This window comes from Oncorhynchus masou, chromosome 1 (genome assembly GCF_036934945.1).
Source record: "Oncorhynchus masou masou isolate Uvic2021 chromosome 1, UVic_Omas_1.1, whole genome shotgun sequence".
Taxonomy (NCBI): domain Eukaryota; kingdom Metazoa; phylum Chordata; class Actinopteri; order Salmoniformes; family Salmonidae; genus Oncorhynchus; species Oncorhynchus masou.
The window spans coordinates 18469157-18495434 of NC_088212.1; the positions used below are offsets into that span (position 1 = coordinate 18469157).

The window sequence follows — 26278 nt, forward strand, 5'->3', positions numbered from 1 at the left end:
TAAAGGTTTTTGTGGCCAACAGATGCATACCTGTATTCTCAGTCATGTGAAATCCATAGATTAGGGCCTAATGTATTTATTTAAATTGACTGATTTCCTTATATGAACAGTAACAGTAAAATCTTTGAAGTTGTTGCATGTTGCGGTTATATTTTTGTTCAGTATAGCGTTGTATCTAGCTGACCAGTGGCTTCAACCATTTGTCTGTGTCTTTGCTCAATGATGCTAAGATCCCTTCATGCGCCAGTACTGTGTCCAACTCTAATCCATTTGGTGTGTGAAGACAGAAATTAAGAGGATAGAGAGGGTAAGAGAAGCAGAAAGAGAGTGGCTGACGGGAGAGAAATAGACAGGAAGATTACAAATACGCCATCCAAATTATGTATATACAGTCGGGCACAAAATTATTTAGTCAGCCACCAATTGTGCAAGTTCTCACACTTAAAAATATGAGAGAGGCCTGTAATTTTCATCATCGGTACACTTCAACTCTGACAGACAAAATGAGGGGGAAAAATCCAGAAAATCACATTGTAGGATTTTTAATGAATTTATTTGCAAATTATGGTGGAAAATAAGTATTTGGTCACCTACAAACAAGCAAGATTTCTGGCTCTCACAGACCTGTAACTTCTTTAAGAGACCTTCTGTCCTCCACTTGTTACCTGTATTAATGGCACCTGTTTGAACTTGTTATCAATATAGAAAACACCTGTCCACAACCTCAAACAGTCACACTCCAAACTCCACTATGGCCAAGACCAAAGAGCTGTCAAAGGACACCAGAAACAAAATTGTAGACCTGCACCAGGCTGGGAAGACTGAATCTACAATAAGTAAGCAGCTTGGTTTGAAGAAATCAACTGTGGGAGCAATTATTAGGAAATGGAAGACATACAAGACCACTGATAATCTCCCTCGATCTGGGGCTCCACGCAAGATCTCACCCCGTGGGGTCAAAATGATCACAAGAACGGTGAGCAAAAATCTCAGACCCACACGGGGGGACCTAGTGAATGACCTGCAGAGAGCTGGGACCAAAGTAACAAGGCCTACTATCAACAACACACTACGCCGCCAGGGACTCAAATCCTGCAGTGCCAGACGTGTCCCCCTGCTTAAGCCAGTACATGTCCAGGCCCGTCTGAAGTTTGCTGGAGAGCATTTGGATGATCCAGAAGAAGATTGGGAGAATGACATATGGTCAGATGAAACCAAAATAGAACTTTTTGGTAAAAACTCAATGCCGAGTTGCATCCAAAGAACACCATACCTACTGTGAAGCATGGGGGTGGAAACATCATGCTTTGGGGCTGTTTTTCTGCAAAGGGACCAGGACGACTGATCCGCGTAAAGGAAAGAATGAATGGGGCCATGTATTGTGAGATTGAGTGAAAACCTCCTTCCATCAGCAAGGGCATTGAAGATGAAACGTGGCTGGGTCTTTCAGCATGACAATGATCCCAAACACACCGCCCGGGCAACGAAGGAGTGGCTTCGTAAGAAGCATTTCAAGGTCCGGGAGTGGCCTAGCCAGTCTCCAGATCTCAACCCCGTAGAAAATCTTTGGAGGGAGTTGAAAGTCCGTGTTGCCCAGCAACAGCCCCAAAACATCACTGCTCTAGAGGAGATCTGCATGGAGGAATGGGCCAAAATACCAGCAACAGTGTGTGAAAACCTTGTGAAGACTTACAGAAAACGTTTGACCTCTGTCATTGCCAACAAAGGGTATATAACAAAGTATTGAGAAACTTTTGTTATTGACCAAATACTTATTTTCCACCATAATTTGCAAATAAATTCATTAAAAATCCTACAATGTGATTTTCTGGATTTTTTTCCCTCATTTTGTCTGTCATAGTTGAAGTGTACCTATGATGAAAATTACAAGCCTCTCATCTTTTTAAGTGGGAAAACTTGCACAATTGGTGGCTGACTAAATCCTTTCTTGCCCCCCCTGTAAACCCTGGATTACCAATATGCTGCCACCGGTCAGCCATATTGGCATTCCTCAGTAGGAATTCAATGAAATTATTAAAGCACAAAATGTAAGAGGTTTTTGTTGTAGTGGGGAAAGTAACATTAGAAGATTAAAAAAAGTATACTTTAAGGAACATCTTTGTATGTATTCTTTTTAATGTTTAGCGCAAGATAATTTAAAAGTATGCATTGTCTGTAATGATCATCGCAAAAACAATTCTAGACATTCTCGACAATGCATTTCAAAAGCTTCCATAATTTGTTGTACAATTATGTGGAAGTGCCAAGATGGAGTCTCGGTTGCTTTAAAACAGCGCCCCCTGTCAGTCATCTAATGTATACATAAATCATGTGCCATCCCCACCAACAGGGGTTCACTGGCTCACAGATGGCCCAGTTGGCAGGCTAGCAGCTCAGCCAGATACAGTTCTACTCCCAGCCCTGTCCTCCATAGTACACCCAGACCTCATTACCTCACCACCACCGTCACTGTCACAGCAGAGCTCGAAAGAACACAGTCATTTAAATACAAGCAACTCAAATGTTGGTTTCTTGCACATGGATTTGTTAATGGACTGTTAGTTTAGTAACAATCACGGCGTGTGTGTTTGGCCACTGTTAAAGTTAATCATCTGTCCATCTCTTAAAGTGGGGTTTAAGGGATGGACAATCATTTTTGAGTCACCCCATCAGAATATAATGTACTTCATTGTCAGAAGATTTTTAAAGAGAGGTTAGCTTTCGAAAAGCCCAGAATGTACGAATTAACGATTTACAAAACTGAAGTTCTTGCCTTTTGGGGTGGCATGTCCTTGAAGGAATTTAGTGTAGAACATGACTGACAACTGGCAAGCGTGTGTTCTGCTAAGGGAAATCAATAGCATAGAGGAACAAAGTCTATCAGGCCACCATGGGTTTCGTCTGGTAACCTGTAATAGAAAATGAAAGGCCCTGCTTGTGCTGTGTTACTCGCTCTCTCCCGTTCTCTCTTTCTCTCCTCTCTCCCCATCCTCCCTTTCTTTCGTTTTCCCCTTCTCTCACCCCTTCTTCTCTCTCTCTCTCGCTCATTCATCCACCCTCTCTCCCTGTCTCTCGCGCTCTCTTCCTCACTCTCACGTTCTGTGTTTGTAAACGGCGTCAGCAGCGAGAGAGAATGCAGCGTTAATTGGGGCGGTTGATTGAGGTCAGAGGAAAGGCTCAGAGCGTGTACTCCCCTCCCGTGGCAGTCTACAGGCGTCCACAGGCTTCCCATCTGAAACTGTTCCAAACATTTCATGCATATATTATGATGACATTTTGACATTTTTGTTCGGTTTGGTCTTGGGCGAGGGATTTTTGTTGGCTGTTCTAGAGGCAAGACTACGCCCCTTCGTCAATAATTGGTCAACAGTAGGGATTCTACAATAGTGTTGTCATTCAACGATAGACGACTCATTTTTATGGACATTTTTTACTTGAGAAATATTACACCGAACATCTTAGTTACAGTACCTTCAGAAAGTACCTTTTCCACATTTTGTTGTGTTACAGCCTGAATTAGAAATTGTTTAAATTTAGATTTTCTGACACTCGCCTACACACAATATGGCTGTCCCCGACAACATCAAAAAATGTTAGTCGACAGAGAATTGTCTGTTCCATCGCCCAATCGATTGGTCGACATTTTACAATACAGTCAACTACATGTAGGCTACTGAGCTTGTTTGATGCTTTAAACACTGCGACGACAAATGAAGACACAAATTACTAAAGAGGGGGAGCCAGAGATCAATATAGCCTAACCAGAAGAAAAAATCCTGTTCCCTACCCTCTTCCCCTTGCTTGCTGCTGCTGGCCTTCACAGATTCTGCCGTTAAGCTCCAGAAGGTGCGAGTAATGGGCTACACCATCAGTTGGCAACGTTTTCCATTTGGTGTGCCAAGTTATCGTACCATTTCTACTGACCTGCGTGCCAGTTATTTTAGGCGCAGTATTTGCAGCATACTGCAGTTATGCTGCACTTTAACTCTAGTTATAATGCAATTATACTGCAGTCTTTTTTCGTGATGGAAATCATACAAATCTAAAAGTAACTTCTGTTGCCATTGCCAATATTTAACAATCGCCTACATAAAGCCAACAAATAAAAACATTACAGCCCGCAAGTATAAAATATCCTGATTTTAAAATATCCTAATCATCACATTGGCTATGCGTGGCCAATCTGCAAGAAACTTGAAACATTGTATTAACTTGGTCTGGTGTGAAGCTTGTGCTAGCAAACCTACAACGTTGTATAAAATATTCTGGGCCCTCTGTTTCCTGTGCCAGTGAGCTCCAAACAGAAAGACACTGCTGTAGCCTGTTTACGCAAGGGATAAGAAGGTAGGCCTATTTTATGAAGTTTCCACCAGATCAGAGCTTGACATTTTTTCCACTTTCATGCTGTAGTAATCGAAAGCGAGAGAGCTGTAAAGATTACATTGAGGAACTATTGTCATTCTCAATGGATGTAAAAACAGACTTTGTTTACTTGCTGTTTGAGGTAAAGAAAAATTACTTTGAGAAGCTCCACAATGATGATGAGTTAAGACAATCAGAAATAGTATCAGATACCCAAATGGGCACATTTTATAGGGCTACATTTGCACCGGGTCCAGGTAGACTAGTACTACTTCTATATGTGCGTGTCCTTACTCAAGATTGACAGGAGCGCTCGAACAGAAGACAATTAATAAATTGACAATTCGTAAATGGAATAGGAAAGAAATTACACGTTTTTCTGACAAGTGTAGTCTAGGTTGTGCGCTCTGCAAACGTGTCCACTCCTACAATGACAACTTTAAAACTGTAACATTAATATATTGAATGCATTAACATAATTACCTTAACAAAACAAACATTGTAGATTAGAAATTATGGGAAACAACAGTAAATGTACTACTGGTGATACTGGTGTGCCCTCCCCTCAGCCTCCCAATGGATTAGTCCACTGACAGGCGTGAATCAGACAGGTGTCTCGAGTGCCATAATTCCTTTAAATAAATTTGCCACTTCTCAACTAAAAAAAACCTTAGGCTGTTGGTCGACCATCAACAAAACAATCGACCAATTGACTAAATGTGGTCAGCCCTAACACTCAGTACCCCATAGTGTTAAAGTGGACTCAAGTTTATCTTTACAAATTAACCTTTCTCGCGCAGGGAACACCTCGACAACATTCCTCTGAAAAGGCAACGTGTGAAATTCAAAAATATTTTGGGGGAATATGTAACTTTCACACATTAACAAGTCCAATACAGCAAATGAAAGATAAACATCTTGTTAATCTACCCATCGTGTCCGATTTAAAAAATGCTTTATAGCTAAAGCACAACATATGATTATGTTAGATCACCGCCAAGTCGGAAAAAAATTCCAGCCAAAGATAGGAGTCACAAAAAGCAGAAATATAGCTAAAATTAATCACTAACCTTTGATGATCTTCATCAAATGACACTCATAGGACATCATGTTACACAATAGATGTATGTTTTGTTCGATAATGTGCATATTTATATCCAAAAATCTCAGTTTACATTGGCGCCTTACGTGCAGTAATGTTTTGATTCCAAAACAGAAATACTAATAATAAATATTGATAAAAGATACTAGTGTTATTTACAGAATTAAAGATAGACTTCTCCTTAATGCAACTGCTGTGTCAGATTTCAAAAAAACTTTGCGGAAAGCATAATCTGAGAACGGAGCTCAGAGCCCAAAACAGCCAGAGGAATAGCCACCATTTTGGAATCAACAAAGTTAGAAACAACACCATAACAATCCCCTAACCTTTGAGGATCTTCATCAGAAGGCACTCCCAGGAATCCGAGTTCGACAATAAATTACTGATTTGTTCCATCATTTATGTCTAAATAGCCACTTGTTATTAGCGTGTTCAGCCCAGTAATCCATCTTCATGAGGCACGAGCATTTCATCCAGACAAAAACTCAAAGTTCCATTACGGTCGTTTAGAAACATGTCAAACGATGTATGGAATCAGTCATTAGGATGTTTTAACATAAAACATGAATAATGTTCCAACCGGAGAATTCCTTTTTCTTCAGAAAAAGCACTGGAATGCGAGGTAACTCTGTCGGTACCGCGCATCATGAGGCCAAGGCTCTCTGCCAGACCACTGACTCAGAGGTCTCATGAGCCCCTCCTTTATAGTAGAATCCTCATTCAAGTTTCAAAAGACGGTTGACATCTAGTGGAAGCCCTAGGAAGTGCAACCTCATCTCTATCTCAATTTGTACTCGGTAGGCCAATCTTTGAAAAACTACAAAACTCAGATGTCCCTCTTCCTGGATGGATTTTTCTCAGGTTTTTGCCTGCCATAGGAGTTCTGTTATACTCAGACCACATTCAAACAGTTTTAGAAACTTCAGAGTGTTTTCTATCCAATGCTAATAATATGCATATATTAGCATCTGGGACAGCAGAGAAGGAGGCAGTCCACTCTGGGCACGCTATTCATCCAAAAGTGAAAATGCTGCCCCCTATCCCATTAATAAATAATTAAAAGCTGAAATGTCTTGCGTCAATAATTATTCAACCCCTTTATGACAAGCCTAAATAACTTCAGGAGTAAAAATGTGCTTAACAAGTCCCATAAGTTGCATGGTCTATAATAGTATTTAGATAGCCAGTACGAGGGTTTGCACTTAGGTTAGAATGAAAGGCGGCCGGTACGTGGAGGAGAAAATATTTGTAGAGTTCAAAAAGTACTCGCACTCAAAACCATGAAAAGGAATAACCCAAGGAGTCCGAGATGATGTAAAAAATAATGTAATTAATTAAATCCATGCTCGAAAGAATACATAAAGTGAAAGTGCAAGGTGCTGAATAAAATGAAAAGGGAACAGAGCATATGTTTCGGCCTTATGTCTTTATCTGTGCTGTAGGAACAAATTAACAACACAAGTACTTAAGACACACCTGCTGTGCGTAACAGGCGCAGGCAGATAGTTGATTAGAGACTGGCGAATCGGAAGTCAATGCATATTATTAACAAGGGATATATAGAAGAGTATCAAAAATTGACCATTCAAATGTCACATAACTGGAAGGAGACAACAGTCTGGGCTATATAATATCATAAGCAATAGATATGAAGTAGGCGAAACATTTCTTTGTACAGCACTGTCATAGGCATAAGGCCAAAACGTGTGCTCCGTTCCTATTTAATTTTGTTTAGCACCTTGCATTTTCACTTTTTTAAATATTTTGAGCATGGATTCAATTAATTATATATATTTTTTCCATTGCGGCCTCCTTGGGTAATTCCTTTTCATGCTTTTGGGTGCGAGTACTTTTTGAACGATGTTCCAAAACATGCATATTGTTTGAAATAAGACACTAAAGTAAAACTGCAAAGAATGTGGCTACTTTGAATACAAAGTATTATGATTTGGGCAAAACCAACACAACACATCACTGAGTACCACTTCATATTTTCAAGAATGGTGGTGGCTGCATCATGTTATGGGAATGCTTGTCATCAGCAAGGACTAGGGAGTTTTTTTAGGATGAAAAGAAACGGAATAGAGCTAAGCACATGCACAATCTTAAAGGGAAACCTGATTCAGTCTGCTTTCCAACAGACACTGGGAGACAAATTCACCTTTCAGCAGGACAATAATGTAAAACACAAGCCGAAATATATGCTGGAGCTGCTTACCAAGATGCCATTGAATGGTCCTGAGTGGCCTAGTTAAAGTTTTGACTTAAATTGGCTTGAAAATCTATGGCAAGATTTGAAAAAGTCTAGTAATGACCAACAATCGAGGTGCAAATCTCTTTAGACTTACCCAGAAATACTCACAGCTGTAATTGCTACCAAAGCTGATTCTAACCTGTATTGACTCAGGGGTATGAATCCTGCATCTTGATAGTTATGTTTGATGATCCTAGTTGTTTGTTGTTGCTTCTTTTTAAACATTTGAGAGGAGCAGGGGTGTGCTGTACATGGGGCTCATTCATTTAATTTTAAAGTGACCTTGTTGGGGTATCGATCTAAATAATAAAAATCCCACATCAAGGTGTGAACACCTGGGTCAAGGGGAGCTGGGCGGGCAGGCAGCGCTCCATGTGTGGAATATTGACCTGATATCCTCTGACTGGCTTAATTCTGAGGAGGAGAGACCCTCCAGGGCTGAGGTCAGGACAGGGAGACAACAAACATGGCCGTCATCAAAAGATATAGCCAGCCTCACCAAACCCTCAACAAGCAGGATCAGGTAGCAGACTGACTGGCAGCCAGGTGGGCAAATAAGTCCTGTTTTGGTGATGAAATAAATCAGTGATCCCTCCTGTTTTTTTAACCAGTTCAAAGAAGAAACAGATTCACTGTCAGCAATTCACTCCCCCTTGTGTCACACAGCAGCATTGTTGGATTTAATTGACTTTTTCTTCAGACCAAATTATTAACTGTCAAGAGGAAAGGTTATTGTTGTATTTTCTACCATTTGTTGCCCAGAGCCACACAAACTCAAAAAACTTGACATCATTCCTTATGGTGACATATCAGTGGGCTAATAGTTTGGGATGTTAAATTATGAGCCTCTACGTGTCTTTGACATGTTTGCTGTGAATAGGCTATAGGATGTGAAAATGGCAGAGCATTTTATTGCGAGGCTGACTTCCCTTTGTCTCTCACTATCTTGTTCTGTTCTCCATCTCAACTTGTCAGATTTATTTTTTTCCTCTCGGGACCATGGAGGACGTCAGTCACATCCAGACCCACTTGTTGCTTGGAAACTGTTACTTTTTTTAATCGTGTCTCCAATTGGTTGTGTGCTCTGCTCTCTACAGTATGCGATCTGCTGCCCACTCTCTCGCTAAATAAAACGGCCCACCATCTGTGAGCCTATGCTGCAGCCACGGACAGAAATGCACTTTTCCTTTTCCTAATTAACCACACTAGGCCAGCTCATTGGGGACCAAAGTGGAGCTCTGTTCTGCCCACTGAGTCATACTTTTAGTCTGGGCGTCAAGAGAGCACTTTGTAAACGTAGGAAGTATTGCTGCCTAGGTAGGGAGTCTGCTAGTCTCATTTGTATAATATGTAATAGTAGTGTGTCAGTCATTTCAAACGCATTTTGAAACATTCAGAAAATATTAAGTAGAGAGTACCTGAGTGTAGAGAGAAGTCTTAGACTCTATGCTTGTGCTTATTGTAGTTGGGAATATGTCCAACATAATCTCTCAACATTTGTTCAGGAAGGAGACCCAGATCAATTCCTCATGTAAGCGTACGTGCACCTGTGCGTCTGTGTGTGAGCGCACTGCTAGGCTTTCGTCTGTCCCATTTTTTTGGGATAGACGGAGCCATTCGCTGATGTTTGTATTTTAGCGCCTCGTTCGTGTAGGTTATGTAGTACTTTGGAGCTCCACAAACTCACTCTGTTTGGACCTCCACAAAGAGAAGGCATAATGGACTATAACAAGGTGATTCACAATCTGCTCCCACAAATGTATCAACTGAGGCTTTTAGGAATGAGAAATTGTTTAAAGTAGAGCCCGGGTCTACATTCCAAGCCACATGTTCTATTGATACCGTTATATTCCTTTGAGACTGGAGAAATCCGCAGGTCTCAAATGAAAGATTACTTTATTACTTTAATATATTATATAACGTAAGTAGCCTAGTACTTAGCCTAGTACTTTATTTAAATATAGTTGATGTCAATCCGCCTTGGAAAAGAAAACCGAGAGGAATCCAATTGTTTACAGTACCGTTACAATCTCCAGTGCACTCGGAAAGTATTCAGACAGCTTGACTTTTTCCACATTTTGTTATGTTACAGCCTTATTCTAAAATTGATTTAATATTTTTCCCCTCACCAATCTACGCACAATACCCCATAATGACAAAGCAAAAAAAATAAAAAATATCACATTTGCTTAAGTATTCAGACCCTTTACTCAGTACTTTGTTGAAGCACGTTTGGCAGTGATTACAGCCTCGAGTCTTGGTGTTGGGTTAAATGGGGCGGCAGGTAGCCTAATGGTTAGAGCGTTGGAATAGTAAGTTGCAAGATCGAATCCCCGAGCTGACAAGGTACAAATCTGTCGTTCTGCCCCTGAACAAAGCAGTTAACCCACTGTTACTAGGCCATCGTTGAAAATAAGAATTTGTTCTTAACTGACTTGCGTAGTTAAAGGTTAAGGAAAAAAATGCACAAGGCATTCAGTTGTACAACTGACTAGGTATCCCCCTTTCCCTTTCTTGGGTATGACGCTACAAGCTTGGGTAGCTACAAGCTATGCTACAAGCACACCTGTATTTGGGGAGTATTTCCCATTCTTCTCTGAAGATCCTCTCAGTCTTTGTCAGGTTAGATGGGGAATGTCGCTGCACAGCTATTTTCAGATCTCTGCAGGGAATTTCGATCAGGTTAAAGTGCGGGCTCTGGCTGGGCCACTCAAGGACATTCAGATACTTGTCCCAATGCCACTCCTGCGTTGTCTTGGCTGTGTGCTTAGGGTCGTTCTCCTGTTGGAAGGTGAACCTTCGCCACAGTACGAGGTCCTGAGCGCTCTGGAGCAGGTTTTCATCAAGGATCTCACTGTACTTTGCCCGCGATCCTGACTAGTCTCCCAGTCCCTGCCTCTGAAAAACATTCCCACAGCATGATGCTGCCTCCATCATTTTATTATTATTATTTTCACCTTTATTTAACCAGGTAGGCTAGTTGAGAACAAGTTCTCATTTACAACTGTGACCTGGCCAAGATAAAGCAAAGTAGTGCGACACAAACAAGACAGAGATACACATGGGATAAACAAGCGTACAGTCAATGACATAATAGGGGGGGGAAAGTCTATATACAGTGTGTGCAAATGACATGAGGTTTGGCAATAAATAGGCCATAGTAGCAAAGTAATTACAATTTAGCATATTAACACTGGAGTGATAGGTGAGCAGATGATGGTGTGTAAGTACTGATACTGGTGTGCAAAAGAGCAGAAAAGTAAATAAAAACAGTATGGGGATGAGGTAGGTTGATTGGGTGGGCTATTTACAGATGGACTATGTACAGCTGCAGCGATCGGTGAGCTGCTCAGATAGCTGATGTTTAAAGTTAGTTAGGGAAATGTAAGTCTCCAGCTTCAGGGATTTTTGCAATTCATTCCAGTCACTGGCAGCAGAGAACTGGAAGGAAAGGCGGCCAAAGGAGGTCTTGGTTTTGGGGATGACCAGTGAGATATACGTACCTGCTGGAGCGCGTGCTACGGGTGGGTGTTGTTATCGTGACCAGTGAGCTGAGATAAGGTGGAGCATTACCTAGCATAGACTTATAGATGACCTGGAGCCAGTGGGTCTGGCAACGAATATGTAGGGAGGGCCAGCCGACTAGAGCATACAGGTCGCAGTGGTGGGTGGTATAAGGCACTTTGGTAACAAAACGGATGCCACTTTGATAGACTACATCCAATTTGCTGAGTAGAGTATTGGAAGCTATTTTGTAGATGACATCGCCGAATTCGAGGAACAGTAGGAAAGTCAGTTTTACTAGGGTAAGTTTGGCGGCATGAGTGAAGGAGGCTTTGTTGCGAAATAGAAAGCTGATTCTAGATTTGATTTTGGATTGGAGATCATGCTTCACCGTAGTGATTGTGCCAGGTTTCCTCCTGACGTGACGCTTGACATTCAGGCCAAAGAGTTCAATCTTGGTTTCATCAGACCAGAGAATCTTGTTTCTCGTGGTCTGATAGTCCTTGAGGTGCCTGTTGGCAAACTCCAAGTGGGCTGTCATGTGCCTTTTTCTGAGACAATTCCTTCAACCTCATGGCAACTCTGGGTTTTCCTTTCTTGTGGCGGTCCTCATGAGAGCCATTTTCACCATAGCGCTTGATGGTTTTTGCAACTGCACTTGAAGAAAGTTTTATAGTTCTTGAAATTGTTTAACACTATTTTCTGTTTACTACATGATGTATGTGTTATTTCATAGTTTTGATGTCTTCACTATTGTAGAAAAAAGAGAAGAAAAAAACTGGAATGAGTAGGTGTCCAAACTTTTGACTGGTACTGTATGTAAATAAGGTATTTCTGTTATTTATTTTAAATATATTTGCAAAAATGTCTAAACCTGTTTTTGCTTTGTCATTATTGGTTATTGTGTGTAGATTGATGAGGGGGGAAAAGTAATTTAATAAATTTTAGAATAAGGCTTTAACACAAAATGTGGAAAAGGGGAAGGAGTCTGAATACTTTTTGAATGCACTGTATATCAAATCAAATGTATTTATAAAGCCCTTCTTACATCAGCTGATATCTCAAAGTGCTGTACAGAAACCCAGCCTAAAACCCCAAACCGCAAGCAATGCATGTGTAAAAGCATGCCAGGTTCTTCATCCTCTAGTCAACTGTAATTTTAGCTGTTTACAAATAAATGTTTTTCTAGACTCCATATTGACTTGTGAGGTACATAAACTTCTGACAACTTTGATTCGGTGTGAATTGTCCATGTAATGATGATGATTGATTTGTTGTCCATTACAAACTTTCTTGCAGAATAATTTATAAATACTGAAAAGGCTACTAAAACTACAGAAAGGCTCTTAAAATGATTTGGATTTGCTGAAGCTGAAGTGAGGTTGATGACTGTTTGTCAGACATGGGAGAAGTCAGTACTCAGTCATTCGGTCAATGTGTACTTGAGCCTCATGTCCTGGGCCTGGCCAGGGTAAAGCAGAGCAGAGAGCCAGGGCCCTGCCTTTATAAAAGGCCTGTCTTCAGTAATGTATTCTCCCTTTGAGCACCTGTCTTGCAAGTAGCGAGCAGGCCGCCGGAGAGGTTTGACAGCCTTAGAGCCGCCCTGACACAGCCCAACCGCTAAAGACTGGAAAATGTGTGTTGCTGAGGAACCCTCATGAAATATGAATGGATGCTCCTGCGTTTTCTAGACATGTTTAATCACGTCAGAGGATTTTCTAGTACACGCTCCTACGTTGAACTTAAAGGGTAGTATTCAATTGTTTCAAAATGTATTTTGGTTTGTCATCTCTCTGAAGGACTTTTTGAGAGACGTGTGTGTACTTCTCTGAGTAGTGGTTCTGGGTTGATCTACAGTTTATCCTACTTTAACTGGCCATGCAGCAAGACTTTCCTCCTCTCATCATACTACATAAATACTGCATTTACCTAGTTAGCCTTGAAGTGTTTTTGAAACATCACTGTCTTTTACTAATCTGTGCTAACACTTACCAGGAGTATGTTTCTCTCCTTTCTACACTGTAAATGCACTCGATGGGTTCAGGCGCTCCTTGAAATTTGTTTGCTGATCACCTCTCCAATTAGCTGGTTACAAGAGCTGTGGAAGTGACCAGCCTTTTACAGAAGCCTCTTAGGCCATCTAACAGGCCGTCTTCTGTGGAGAAACAAATGATTTTCAATGGTGATATTTTCTCCATTAATGGATTTATTCATTTATGCATGGAGGGTTGTTAGATTCTCTGTCACCGGACTTAATACGTATCCTTTTGTTTTTTATTTTGGTGTGCAGAACAATCCATCAAGTCAAATGCTTTTGAAGTGTTTTCCTCACTGCAGAAATTCAAATACCGAGCACAGTAAGATGACCATTTTCTCTCATAGCTTAGAGCTTACTAATCCACTGAACTGAAACACTGATCAGTTTCCATTGTATTTAGAGCTAGAAAAACATCCAATTGGTCGAATATTTAATAAGAAACAATTTAATGAGCCATCTGAAATGACCATTGCAGATGTCTTGGGGGCACTTCATTTTACAGTACTGCTTCCACAATGTTTGTATGATATTAACAGGAAATTATCTGGCAACAAATTGATATGTTAGAGTTCAACACAATTGGTAACTACTGTAACTGGTACTAAATTGTACCCGTGAAACGGTTTAATTTTTTAATTGGTTTTCTTATTACTGTGTAATTAACATGTTACAATGTAAGCCTACCATAAGGCTTTCACAGACTCAAACAATGTCAACACAATCTTCTCAGCTTGGGGAAGCCTGATGAAGACAATTTAGTTGTGAACACTATACTATATTAATGAAAATAGTTTTTTTGTAGATATAGCCAGCCTAATGTCGAGGTAAATGGCTGGTAACATTCGTAAAAAAGACTGCCTCTGATTATTTAGGTCTTTAATTTATCGAAAAATGAATTACAAAATGTGTAGGCCTACTTAGTATATTTTGTAACATGCAACATCTTTTGAAACATTTCTTTTCTTTTGAAACAACTTTGCATGAACTGTTGCTCAGTTCATGCAAAGTTGTTCTGCTAAGTCTGCCATTGAATCCAACTGGCTTGTTTAAACAAAGGTTTTCTCAGTCACCCCCCCTTTCTCATGTTTGAGTGGAGTCCTGAAAGCCCTCCCAAATATTGTGCTCTCCCTGTCAGTCTGGGACCGTCTTCCCTCCCATTCACCAGCTGAGCCGGAGCGCTGACTTGGAGGAATAATTCCGACTGGGTAGAGCAGCCCATAAGCACCGCTGTTTTGTTCTAGGGACGCTGCTGCTGTTGGAACAACTTTGACAAATGAAGCAAGGTTTTTTCTCCCTCTTATCATGCTCCCCCTCTAACCCTTTCTCTCCCTCCTCTCTTTTTCTCGCTCTCCCTCTTTCTCCATCTTTCCCTCTCTCTCTCTCACTCCCTCTCTCTCTGGTACCTAAAGAGGTCAATTTCAGCTGTTTCTTTCTTATCCCCTGCTCTTACACAGAGATAGTCAAATCCCTTTGTAAGCTTTACTCAGCCTTGAAAGATCAAGGTCAATATCTAACAGGGCACTTTGCAACTCAGTAATTATGTATGTCAAGCGTGTGTCAGATGAAAAGAGGTGTCTGCTCTTTTCCAAGGTTAATTCACTGGAAGTACAATATTCACTGGAAGTACAAGCCTATTGGGCCATCCAGTGGAGAGCACTGTAGGTTAACCTTCACCTCAAGGGGAGAGAGAAGGGGAGAGAAGCATAGACTTCATAGACATGGCAGTTGGTTAGGAGAGGATTGAACAAGGCTTAATTTGTCGTTGTCTTTTCATCTCTGCTGTCTCTTCCTTTAGGTGACGTTGGGGAAGGTGCTGAAAGCCATTGTGGTGATGAGAAGCTTGTTCATAGACCGGACCATCGTGAGAGGATTCAGCGAGAATGTGTATTCCGAGGATGGCAAGGTATTGTGTTCAGGGTTAAAAGGGAGGTTAGTGCCCAAACAGCTGGATTGGGGTTGTACTGCATGAGATGGTGAGGTGCGACCCACTCTCCATTGAAAAAATATGCATACGGTATTACTTCACATAAGGTATTACTTCACATAAGGTATTACATTACAAAAGGTATTACTTTTACACTCAGGTCAAGAGACGTCATACTAGGCATATTATCTGTTCACATCCCAGGAGACTTCAGTCGAAAGGTCTTCACGGGTCCCAAAAATGTTGATCCATTCTGAAATGGATCCGTGGCTTTCCCACATGACCCAATATGCATCCCGGAGCCAACTAGGTAAAAAACATGTCGACGTAACCCTAAATGCTCCTTTAAGTCACTCTGAATAAGAGTGTCGGCTAAATAACTCAAATGTTTAAAAAGATATATATATATATATGTGTAAAATCAAAAAAGTAAAATCCATTAAAAAGAAACTTTTTAAGAGAGACCCGTTCCAAAAAGAGCTGTGGAAAAACAGACCCCAACAGACCTGTGCCGGTTCGGACTAGAGAGACCCATTCACTTCCGAGAGTAGAAAAAGAGAGAGAGAAACCTGATAGCGCCATCAATAAACAAGCGATATTGGCCAAATTATTTACAGTTGAAGTCGGAAGTTTACATACACCTTATGCAAATACATTTAAACTCAGTTTTTCACAATTCCTGACATTTAATCTAAGCCAAAATTCCCTATTTTAGGTCAGTTAGGATCACCACTTTATTTTAAGAATGTGAAATGTCAGAATAATAATAGAGAGAATTATTTAATTCCACTTTTATTTCTTTCATCACATTCCCAGTGGGTCAGAAGTTTACATACAGTCAATTAATATTTGGAAGCATTGCCTTTAAATTGTCTAACTTGGGTCAAACGTTTCAGGAAGCCTTCCACAAGCTTCCCACAATAAGTTGGGTGAATTTTGGCCCATTCCTCCTGACAGAGCTGGTGTAACCGAGTCAGGTTTGTAGGCCTCCTTGCTCGCACGCCTTTTCAGTTCTGCCCACATATTTTCTATAGGATTGAGTTCAGGGCTTTGTGATGGCCATTCCAATACCTTGACTTTGTTGTCCTTAAGCCATTGTGCCACAACTTTGGAAGTATGCTTGGGGTCATTGTCCATTTGGAAGACCCATTGGCGACCAAGCTTTAACTTCCTGACTGATGTCTTGAGATGTTTCTTCAATATAGCCACATAATTTTAATTCCTCATGAAGCCATCATTTTGTGAAGTGCACCAGTCCCTCCTGCAGCAAAGCACCCCTACAACATGATGCTGCTACCCCTGTGCTTCACGGTTGAGATGGTGTTCTTCGGCTTGCAAGCATCCCCCTTTTTCCTGGTCGTTATGGCCAAACAGTTATATTTTTGTTTCATCCGACCAGAGGACATTTCTCAAAAAAGTTCAAACGGATGAAGATGCAGTGCCTTAGACCACTGCGCCACCCGGGAGGCCTGTAGTCTGGCTTTTTTATGGTGGTTTTGGAGCAGTGGCTTCTTTCTTGCTGAGCAGCCTTTCAGGTTATGTTGGTATAGGACTCGTTTTACTGTGGGTATAGATACTTTTGTACCTGTTTCCTCCAGCATCTTCACAAGGTCCTTTGCTGCTGTTCTGGGATCGATTTGCACTTTTCGCACCAAAGTACGTTCATCTCTAGGAGACAGAACGCATCTCCTTCCTGAGCGGTGTGACGGCTTCGTGGTCCCATGGTGTTTATACTTGCACAGATGAACGTGGTACCTTCAGGCGTTTGGTTCATCATTGGCAATTTCCAGACTTGTGGAGGTCTACAATCTTTTGTGCCCCTGAACAAGACAGTTAACCTATTGTTCCCCGATAGGCCGTCATTGTAAATAAGTATTTGTTCTTAACTGACTTACCTCGTTAAATAATGCTTAAATAAAAAAATATATTTAGCCATACCACACCAGACCTTGACGAAGGATTCTTAACTGTATTAGGGTAATATAGGGTAATATCAAAAGTAAGGCATCTTTGTTTATACGGAAAATACAAACAGGTTATTGCATCATTTAATAAAGTTTTGCTTCTCGCCCCTCCTTTTCATGGTTTTAGTGTGAGTGCGAGTAGCCTGGTCTGGACCTCCATTCCTCATTGTCAGTTTTCTGTTGGCACGGCTGAATAATTTAGGTGACCACTTCCTCTCTTGCACACTCACATGAAAAACTTTTAAAGGATATGTGACATTGGCTTTCCTCTACGATTTCCACTCTATCAGATTCAACATTAATCCCTAATTAATTTTGAATGTGGCTCTGTGTTGGTGTTTCGCCCTCACTCAGCCAGAGAGTGAGGACTCTTTGAACTGACATCAATATTAGGAGGCCATCAAAGCCACAGAGAACCTTGATCACCATTAATTATGCCAATGAATGGTAGCCTTCTGAACCTCCTGCCAGAACAATGCTGTCTGATGTACTCAACTGTGTGTGTGTATGTGTGCGCACACACAAGCACATGCATGGATTTAGTGTTTCAAATCGAGCTCTCACATACACTACCGTTCAAAAATTTAGGGTCACTTAGAAATGTCCTTGTTTTTGAAAGAAAAGCAAATTTTTTGTCCATTAAAATAAATCAGAAATACAGTGTAGACATTGTTATCCTCTTGAAGCTAGGGGGCACTATTTCTATGTTTGGAAAAATAACGTTCCCAAAGTAAACGGCCTATTTCTCAGGACCAGATGCTAGAATATGCATATAATTGACAGATTAGGATAGAAAACACTCTAAAGTTTCCAAAACTGAAACTGTAAAAATATTGTCTGTGAGTATAACAGAAGTGATAGTGCAGGCGAAAGCCTGAGAAAAATCCAATCAGGAAGTGACTCTTATTTTGAAACCCCTGTGTTCCTATGCATCCCTATTGCCCATTGAAAGGGATATGAACCAGATTCCTTTTTCTATGGCTTCCCTAAGGTGTCAACCGCCTTTAGACATAGTTTCAGACTTTTATTTTAAGGAATGAGCGTGAACGACCACATTGCGTAAGTGGACAGGTGGGGGCTCTGAGTGATTTGTGTGCAAAAGATAGAGGCAACCATTGTTACTCCCGGTCCTAGTGAAAAGCCAACTGTCCCAGTTGATATATTATCGAATAGATATTTGAAAAACACCCTGAGGATTGATTATAAAATACTTTTGACATGTTTCTGTTGACATTATTGATATAATTTGAAATTTTTGTCTGCGTTGTCATGACCTCTCTTTCCGGTGGATTCCTGGGCATAACGCCCCAAACTAACGTAGGTATTTGGATATAAAAAATATCTTTATGGAACAAAAGGAACATTTGTTGTCGAACTGGGAGTCTCGTGAGTGAAAACATCCGAAGATCATCAAAGGTAATCGATTAATTTGATTGCTTTTCTAATTTTCGTGACCAAGTTACCTGATGCTAGGTGTACTTATTGTTTTGTCGAGCAATCGATAAACTTATACAAACGCTTGTATTGCTTTCGCTGTAAAGCATAATTTCAAAATCTGAGATGACAGGTGGATTAACAAAAGGCTAAGCTGTGTTTTCCTATGTTGCACTTGTGATTTTAATGAATATTAATATTTTCTAGTCCTCAACTGGCAGCTTCATTAAATAGTACCCGCACAACACCAGTCTCAACGTCAACAGTAAAGATTCGACTCCGGGATGCTGGCCTTCTAGGCAGAGTTCCTCTGTCCAGTGTCTTGTGTTCTTTTGCCCATCTTAATCTTTTCTTTTTTTTGGCCAGTCTGAGATATGGCTTTTTCTTTGCAGCTCTGGCCAACATCCCAGAGTCGTAGCTTCACTGTTGATGTTGAGACTGAGGTTTTGTGGGTACTATGTAATGAAGCTGCCAGTTGAGGACTTATGGGGTGTCTGTTTCTCAAACTAGACACTCTAATGTACTTGTCCTCTTGCTCAGTTGTGCACCGTGGCCTCCCACTCCTCTTTCTATTGTGGTTAGAGCCAGTTTACACAGCAATGTACCAGATCTTCAGTTTCTTGACAATTTCTCGCATGGAATAGCCTTAATTTCTCAGAACAAGAATTGACTGATGAGTTTAGGAAGAAAGTCCTTTGTTTCTGGTCATTTTGAGCCTGTAAAATCGAACCCACAAATGCTGATGCTCCAGATACACAACTGGTCTAAAGACGGCCAGTTTTATTGATTCTTTAATCGGTAAAACAGCTGTGGTAACATAATCACAAAATACTTTTATAATGATCAATTAGCCTTTTAAAATTATAAACTTGGATTAGCTAACACAACGTGCCATTGGAACGCAGAAGTGATGGTTGCTGATTATGGGCATCTGTAGATATTCCAGCTACAATAGTAATTTACAACATTAACAATGTCTACACTGTATTTCTGATCAATTTGGTGTTATTTTAATGGACAAAAACGTGCTTTTCTTTCAAAAACAAGGACATTTCTAAGTGACCCCAAACTTTTGAACGGTAGTGTATATGTAACTGCCACAACTACCCAGGGTACTTTATAGAGATAATGTGCTCCATGGAAAATGTTTTGAAGTCCAGACATTCCCAAAGCTCCACCTAGGATGAGTTAGACAGACACAACAGCAGCCAAGGTTTTGTTTAGGATGTCTCGCACCCCCGCCCCTCAGGCTCCAACATCCCTATTTCTGCCGTTTTCTCCACTAATTATCATACGGTAAGAAGCAGCAGGAGCAGCAAGTTGAACCTTCTAGCATACAGAGAGAGAGGGAAAAGGAGAAGGAAAACTGCACTATCAAAGGAGGGCTTCAAAGACTATCGAATGCATCTCTTGGGTAATTTGTGATCCTGTATTATTTTCCCTTCAAAGGGTCTCTGTGTGTCGGTAGTGGGTAAAGGGACAGAGGGGGATTGAATCCGATTTCTCTAATAAATGCTGACACCAGGCCTGTTTGATATTAGTTTCAGGGTAGTGTTTTGATTTGTTATCGCCTTTGAAACTGTTTGGACGACCTTCACACAATCTCCTGCCCTTCTCTCCCAGTTCACTGAAGGACCATGCAAGTCACAGGACAGCAGGGGATCCAGAAGAGAGGAGCCATTTGAATTTAAAATATAGACCTGATCAAATGATCAATACAATGTTAATGAATGGAATTATAAAGATTATAGACTTAAGTGAATGTTGATGGTGTAGTCCAGAGGTATTTTACTTTTTTTCCCACCTTTAGTTAATCAGGTAGGCCAGTTGGGAACAAGTTATCGTTTACAACTTTTCTGTTCTACCTGATAATGAATGGCACACTCCTGGTGTCCCAGGTCTAAATCAGTCCCTGATTAGAGGGAACATTGAAAAAATGCAGTGGAACTGGCTTCGAAGTCCATAGTTGAGTTTGGGGGAGGTCAGTCTTGATGATGACGACACGTGTACTCCAATCTCATTGTTCTAAATTCTCAAAATTAACATTTGCTGTGATTTGTATCGTATACAACTGAAGAAAATGATGTGTGTGGATTTGAAAATGTACGATTGATTACATAGATATGAGAATAATATCATTTTCTCTCCTCAGCTGGATATCTGGTCAAAGTCAAACTATCAGGTATTTCAGAAGGTGAGACCCTATCTCTATGTTTACTCCAAACGGAGATGCAATGCACAACCCTCTGTCTCTCTCCCATTGGGCCAGCTGTTGCTGGCTGTTCTCACCCACTTGTCAAGGCCTGTCATACCAAAATGTACTCGGTTTCCGGTCGGATTTAATTTCAAACTCATTTCTGGCGAGCATATGGGGGTTATGAGTCGTCCTCACTTCCCTCTCATCCTCCCTCACCAAATCTCATCAGGCGGAGTCATCGCCATGGCAGCATATGGGCAGCCAGAAAGCCACACACACCAACGACTGGGATGGAGCCAGCATTAATAGAAAGAGAGCCCCCAATTGTGTTTTTCATAGAGCATTGTCACTTGTGCCCCCTGGCTGTTCAAAGCACAGTATGTTTATTTCTTGATCTCATCCTAATGCTAAGTCAAACAGGAGGAAGGCGAGAGAGAGGGAGGATGGGCACCTCAGCTTCCCCTCCCATCTGTCGCTGCACTGCCAAGGTCTGACTTGTCACCAAAGCCTCTTTGTTACCCGCCCAGTCATATCCTTACATCTTCTTTGAGGAGAAATGTCCCCTTCTGCTTTGATATGTTTTCCCTGTGCATTTAGTGTACTATATGCCTGCCATGTGCTGCTAATAGCCGTGTCCCTAATGCTTTGCCAGATGGTAAAAATGTAATAGCAATGGACATATTGACTGGACACAGAATAAAACAATACTAGCTACATCGACAGAAGAACTTAGTTACGTAATAGATGGCCCGCAGATAATTGCATGTGGGATGAATATTTGATTTTGATCAAAGTATTAAGAATAAAAAAAACAGTCACTGCCAAGTGAATGTGTAGGAGTGAGAGATGGTTACAGTATACGCTATGATTAGTATTGCTCCAATGACAACCATGCAGTAGTCTACCAGAACTCTTTTAGTTATTTTAAAAGTTGAGTAATAAGTACTCCGTCTTTGAAAACATCTTGTTTTACTTGACCGCTTGAATTGATTATGTTATGTAATGCTTGCTCATAAAACCATATAGAATTGAAAATGAACTGGCAGGCTTAATGTGATTTTATTGTTTCAGGTTTAGCAGAGACACCTGGAATGTTCTCAAATGTTCATGGGTTTTTACAAGCTCCGTTTTCTCTCTTAAGGTTACGGATCATGCCACCACTGCTCTGCTGCACTACCAACTTCCACAAATGCCCGACGTGGTGGTACGGTCCTTCATGGTGAGCACATTCACAAAGCAAACACTCTACATAACCCTCTCCCACCCTTTGTCTGAGCTCCTCTACTTGATAATACACTCTGTCTTTTGTCCCATATCTTCACCATGTACACATAGCCGATGGATTGCACTTCCATTGCTAGTCAGTCCAGGCATCTTATCACACAGTACTGTAACAGTACCTCATTTGATTTAAAGACTTAAAGACACATTTTTTATAAGGGGAGGAGTGGGTTGAAAATTGTCAGGCTATTACTGATTGAGTCAGACAAAGCTTCCATCTCTCACTGACGCTAGTAGCCAGTCACCACATAGAGTCCAATAGAGGAGGTACCTCAGGAAGCATAGAAAATACTTGTCATTGTTATTGTGTGATGTATCAGGTACCATCGGATGTTCTTACTCCTGGCTTCCCGGAGTGCAGGTGGGGTTATATATTAGTGTTTTGATGTTTTAGTCTTTAAATAGCCTGACTGTCCACTCTGTAGATCCATGCTCTTAGTGCTGAAGTGAGGGAGATTGATTAGCCGCTCCTCTCCGGTGCTGAAAATCAATGAGATACTATTTTGATCTGACCCGGCCAGGGTGTGGGGGCTGGGTAGCACCACCGTCCTTTAGGGAGGGGTTTCAAATGGACAGCTCAACGGCTCGGCTTCAGGGCCAACAGCGGGGCGCCTCCTTTACTGACCTGTCCTCATTTACAGCTTGACACTGTTCAGAAAGTCATGATCACTACATACCCAGGCATCACCATGTTTTGAAACGTCTTAAGACATCTTAAAAAGTCAAGACATCTTTAAGGTGACTTTCGACTGTCTTCAAACGTATTGAGACAATCTTAGAATGAATGAGACATTTCAAGGCACTATAAATAGTATTTATATGGTTTAGTTGTTTACTTATTGATTCTATGTTTGTCTTATAGTGATTTGACAATCACTTACTCATTGCTAGCACAAACTTTACAAACAAATCTGTTTAAAACAGATCACTTCAACACTTGCAGGATACCTCTGATGTGCTAGAGTAGGACCTAATAACAGTGAAATACAATATTACATTTAAGTATGTGATTATTTCTCAATAGATGTAAATATTCAGGTAGAAAAGATGGGCAAGACTCCAGGCTCTGTCGCAGCCGGCCACAACCGGGAGACCCATGGGACTGCTCACAATTGGCCCAACGTCGTCCGGGTTAGGGGAGGGTTTGGCTGGCAGGGATGTTCTTGTCCCATCGAGCACTAGGGACTCCTGTGGCGGGCCGGGCGTAATGCAGGCTGACACGGTCGCCAGGTGTCCAGTGTTTCCTCCGACACATTGGTGCGGCTGGCATCCGGGTGAAGCGGGCGTTGTGTCAAGAAGCAGTGTGGCTTGGTTGGGTTGTGTTTCGGAAGATGCACGGCTCTCGGCCTTCGCCTCTCCTGAGTTCTGTACGGGAGTTGCAGCGATGGGACAAGACTGTAACTACCAATTGGATACCACGAAATTGGGAGAAAAAAGGGGCAAAAAATGTTTGATATAAAATAGATGGTTATGATAGGAAACTAAATGTACAGATTCTTAGAAGTAGATGGTCATGATAGGAAGCTAAATGTAGAGATTCTTAGAAGTAGATGGTCATGATAGGAAGCTAAATGTACAGATTCATGGAAATAGATGGTCATGATAGGAAGCTAAATGTACAAAGTTATTGTGCTGATGTTGCTTCCAGAGGCAGTTTGGAACTCTGTAGTGAGTGTTGCAACTGAAGACAGGCGATTTTTACGCGCTTTCAGCATTCGGTGGTCCTGTCCTCTGATCTAAAAGTAAAAGGGTGTGAGTACTTTCTGAAGGTACTGTATGTCTGCAATCAATCCTGTTGAAGGGAACAGTTGGCCTAAGTCCCGTCTTAAATAGCTACTAAAACAGTCAAACAAATATGGCTTTTCTGCACCTGTTTCTCAGTTGCTATTCCATAGGCTTGCAGAGACATTTATCTCTTCTTACACATCACTGTATGTAGCCTTCTGGTTGCAGAGCTAACCTGAGATTGTTGTAATGGGTCTTTTCTCACGCTTCCCAGTGACAGTGGTGAACATTACCCTGGCTGGTGATGACTCTTGGAGCAGGGTTTTAATCCTCTAGATTGATGGTGCCGGTGAATGTGTTCTGCCAGGTGTGTGACTGAGAAAGAGGTGTGGCTGGCTGGAGCCCACTGACTGGCTGGGAGAGAAAGCGGGGGGAGCCCAAGCAGGAGGAGAGGCTCCATTTCACCCCCATAGGTGGATCAACCGCAGGCCCCCACATTGGGTCTCTCTCACCATTGTCAGCACATATGCTCATTGTAGTGGCCATCATTGAGTTTTGATTATCAGTCTACTCCTGACAAATATATCACTGTCCTCCAGTCTGAATGTCCCTTTTCTGCTCTCCTCGGCAGACCTGGCTAAGAAGCTACATCAAGCTGTTCCAGACCCCTTGTCAGCGCTGTGGAAAGTTTCTGCAAGAGGGACTTCCCCCGACCTGGAGAGACTTTCGTACCCTGGAGGCTTTCCACGACACGTGCAGGCAATGAGGAAACGGTGGGGACAGGTTCCATTGGAAACTGCTCTGACAACTAATCTGATAAGACGAGAGCAGGACAAGACTTCACCTTCTCTTCAACCTCTGTCTACATTGTGCATGTAGAGCAACAACCCCGGGATATATAGACTATCATGCCCGGTAGTCCACTTCCTGGTTGAATAGGCATCAGGTAGCCGACTGGGATGAAGAGAGGGCTTCAGTATGTAGGGGGAATTCCAGTTTACAGACGTCAACATCCAAATTAAAATGCCAAGACTGCCACCGTTGACTCTTCCATCATTAACATGACATGAATGTTGTTTAGGTCTGTAAGTCCCCCCCCCTCCCCCGCTGTATATGATGATGTCATATTAATGAGTCTACCTTTAACCTAATCTCACACAGCTGACCAAATGTTTGCCTTATAGAGAATTGTTCATTGCTCCTACTCCAGTTCCCTGGTTGTGCGGGAACCTTTTTTTCTGTTCCACACAACTCTCCAAATAACAAAAGAAAAAGTTATTTTTCATCAAAGGCTGAGCGAACATATTCATGCCCCAAATCTTGTGCCGTTTTTTTAGCATTGTGTTGTAATTGGTCACTTTTATACAAGAGCTGGGTTTAATATTTCTTGATCTATGCTGGATATGTGGAGGGAAAAGTATTTTTTGTGAGGTGGTTGTTAAAAAGTCAACTTCAAAAAGTAGGTCATGACCCTTATGTATTTAGATGGCAAGCGAAGGGAATTGCTAATTTTGTACAGATGTAATGTCTTAACTTTATCACCCTATTAAATGAGAACTTTTCTGCAATGCAGGAAATGTTTAACTTGTAGTCTATTTGAGGTTTTAAAAGTTTAATTTCCATTTAGTAGTTTGACTTGATTTTCCCTCCAAAAAAAATGTATCAACCCCTACATAAATGTCCATAAATTATAATCCACATAATAATTTCAGTTTCCTGTTGCTGCAGGATTATTTTCTTGCTGTACCAAACTGGCTCAAATGAAGATCCTACATCTGTAGAATTAGGCGCCTGCCTTTTTGTACATTTTCAAAATAGTCTTTTTTTATAACCATTGTCTAAATAAAGTACAGAATTATTTTAATTATAGCCGTCTGTCATTTTATCTCAATCTTCTGGAGGATGGAGGAAAGGGTCTTGTCAATTCACAACACATTTTGAATATCTCTAGTCTTCAATGTTGTTCATCAATTTTCAGATTAGACATTACACATGCATTTCATCATTCATGGGGCTCTTTGTGACTGTGAACAGCAGTTATCAAGGATCCTTGTCACATTCTCAAAGAGCGTACAGTTCACAGTCAAATGCAGTGTAAATGTTTTACACCACATGCAAAACTGAAATACTGAAATAAAGGTATTTTAAGTCACAAAGAGACAGCACACAACACTCTCCAAACTAAAAACTTTGTTGCACAGTTTTGAAAAAACTATGAGTTTATGTGAGGGGTTGAGATTACATGAAGAGTGAAAGTAGAATGGGCCATTGTTTCGTAACCTCCCCAGTACAGTACGGACATTGTACTTTGTCACCTCTGTACATGTCGCTTTCTGGCTTTCCAGCTCTGAATTATTGATTTTGTTTATGTTACGATGTAGAATCAGCCATAGAAAGAGCTATTCAGATGAAGCATAAAAGGAATGATGATGATGGTGGTAACAGCATACTGTTAGTGCCGTCTCCTCCATAGGACAGGACCGTGTGTCTGTC

At 41.2% G+C, this 26278-nt stretch overlaps 1 protein-coding gene across 1 annotated transcript in view; it reads left to right on the plus strand.

Annotated features, from left to right (window-relative positions):
- The window catches only part of med27 (mediator complex subunit 27), an 89760-nt gene extending 64111 nt beyond the window's left edge, over positions 1-25649 (plus strand). The window contains exons 5-8 of the mRNA XM_064950607.1: positions 15056-15163; positions 20735-20776; positions 21921-21998; positions 24417-25649. Coding sequence (XP_064806679.1) covers positions 15056-15163; positions 20735-20776; positions 21921-21998; positions 24417-24551 — 363 coding nt within the window. The 3' untranslated portion in view covers positions 24552-25649. The remainder of the gene's footprint in view (positions 1-15055; positions 15164-20734; positions 20777-21920; positions 21999-24416) is intronic.
- The last annotated feature ends 629 nt before the right edge of the window (positions 25650-26278 follow it).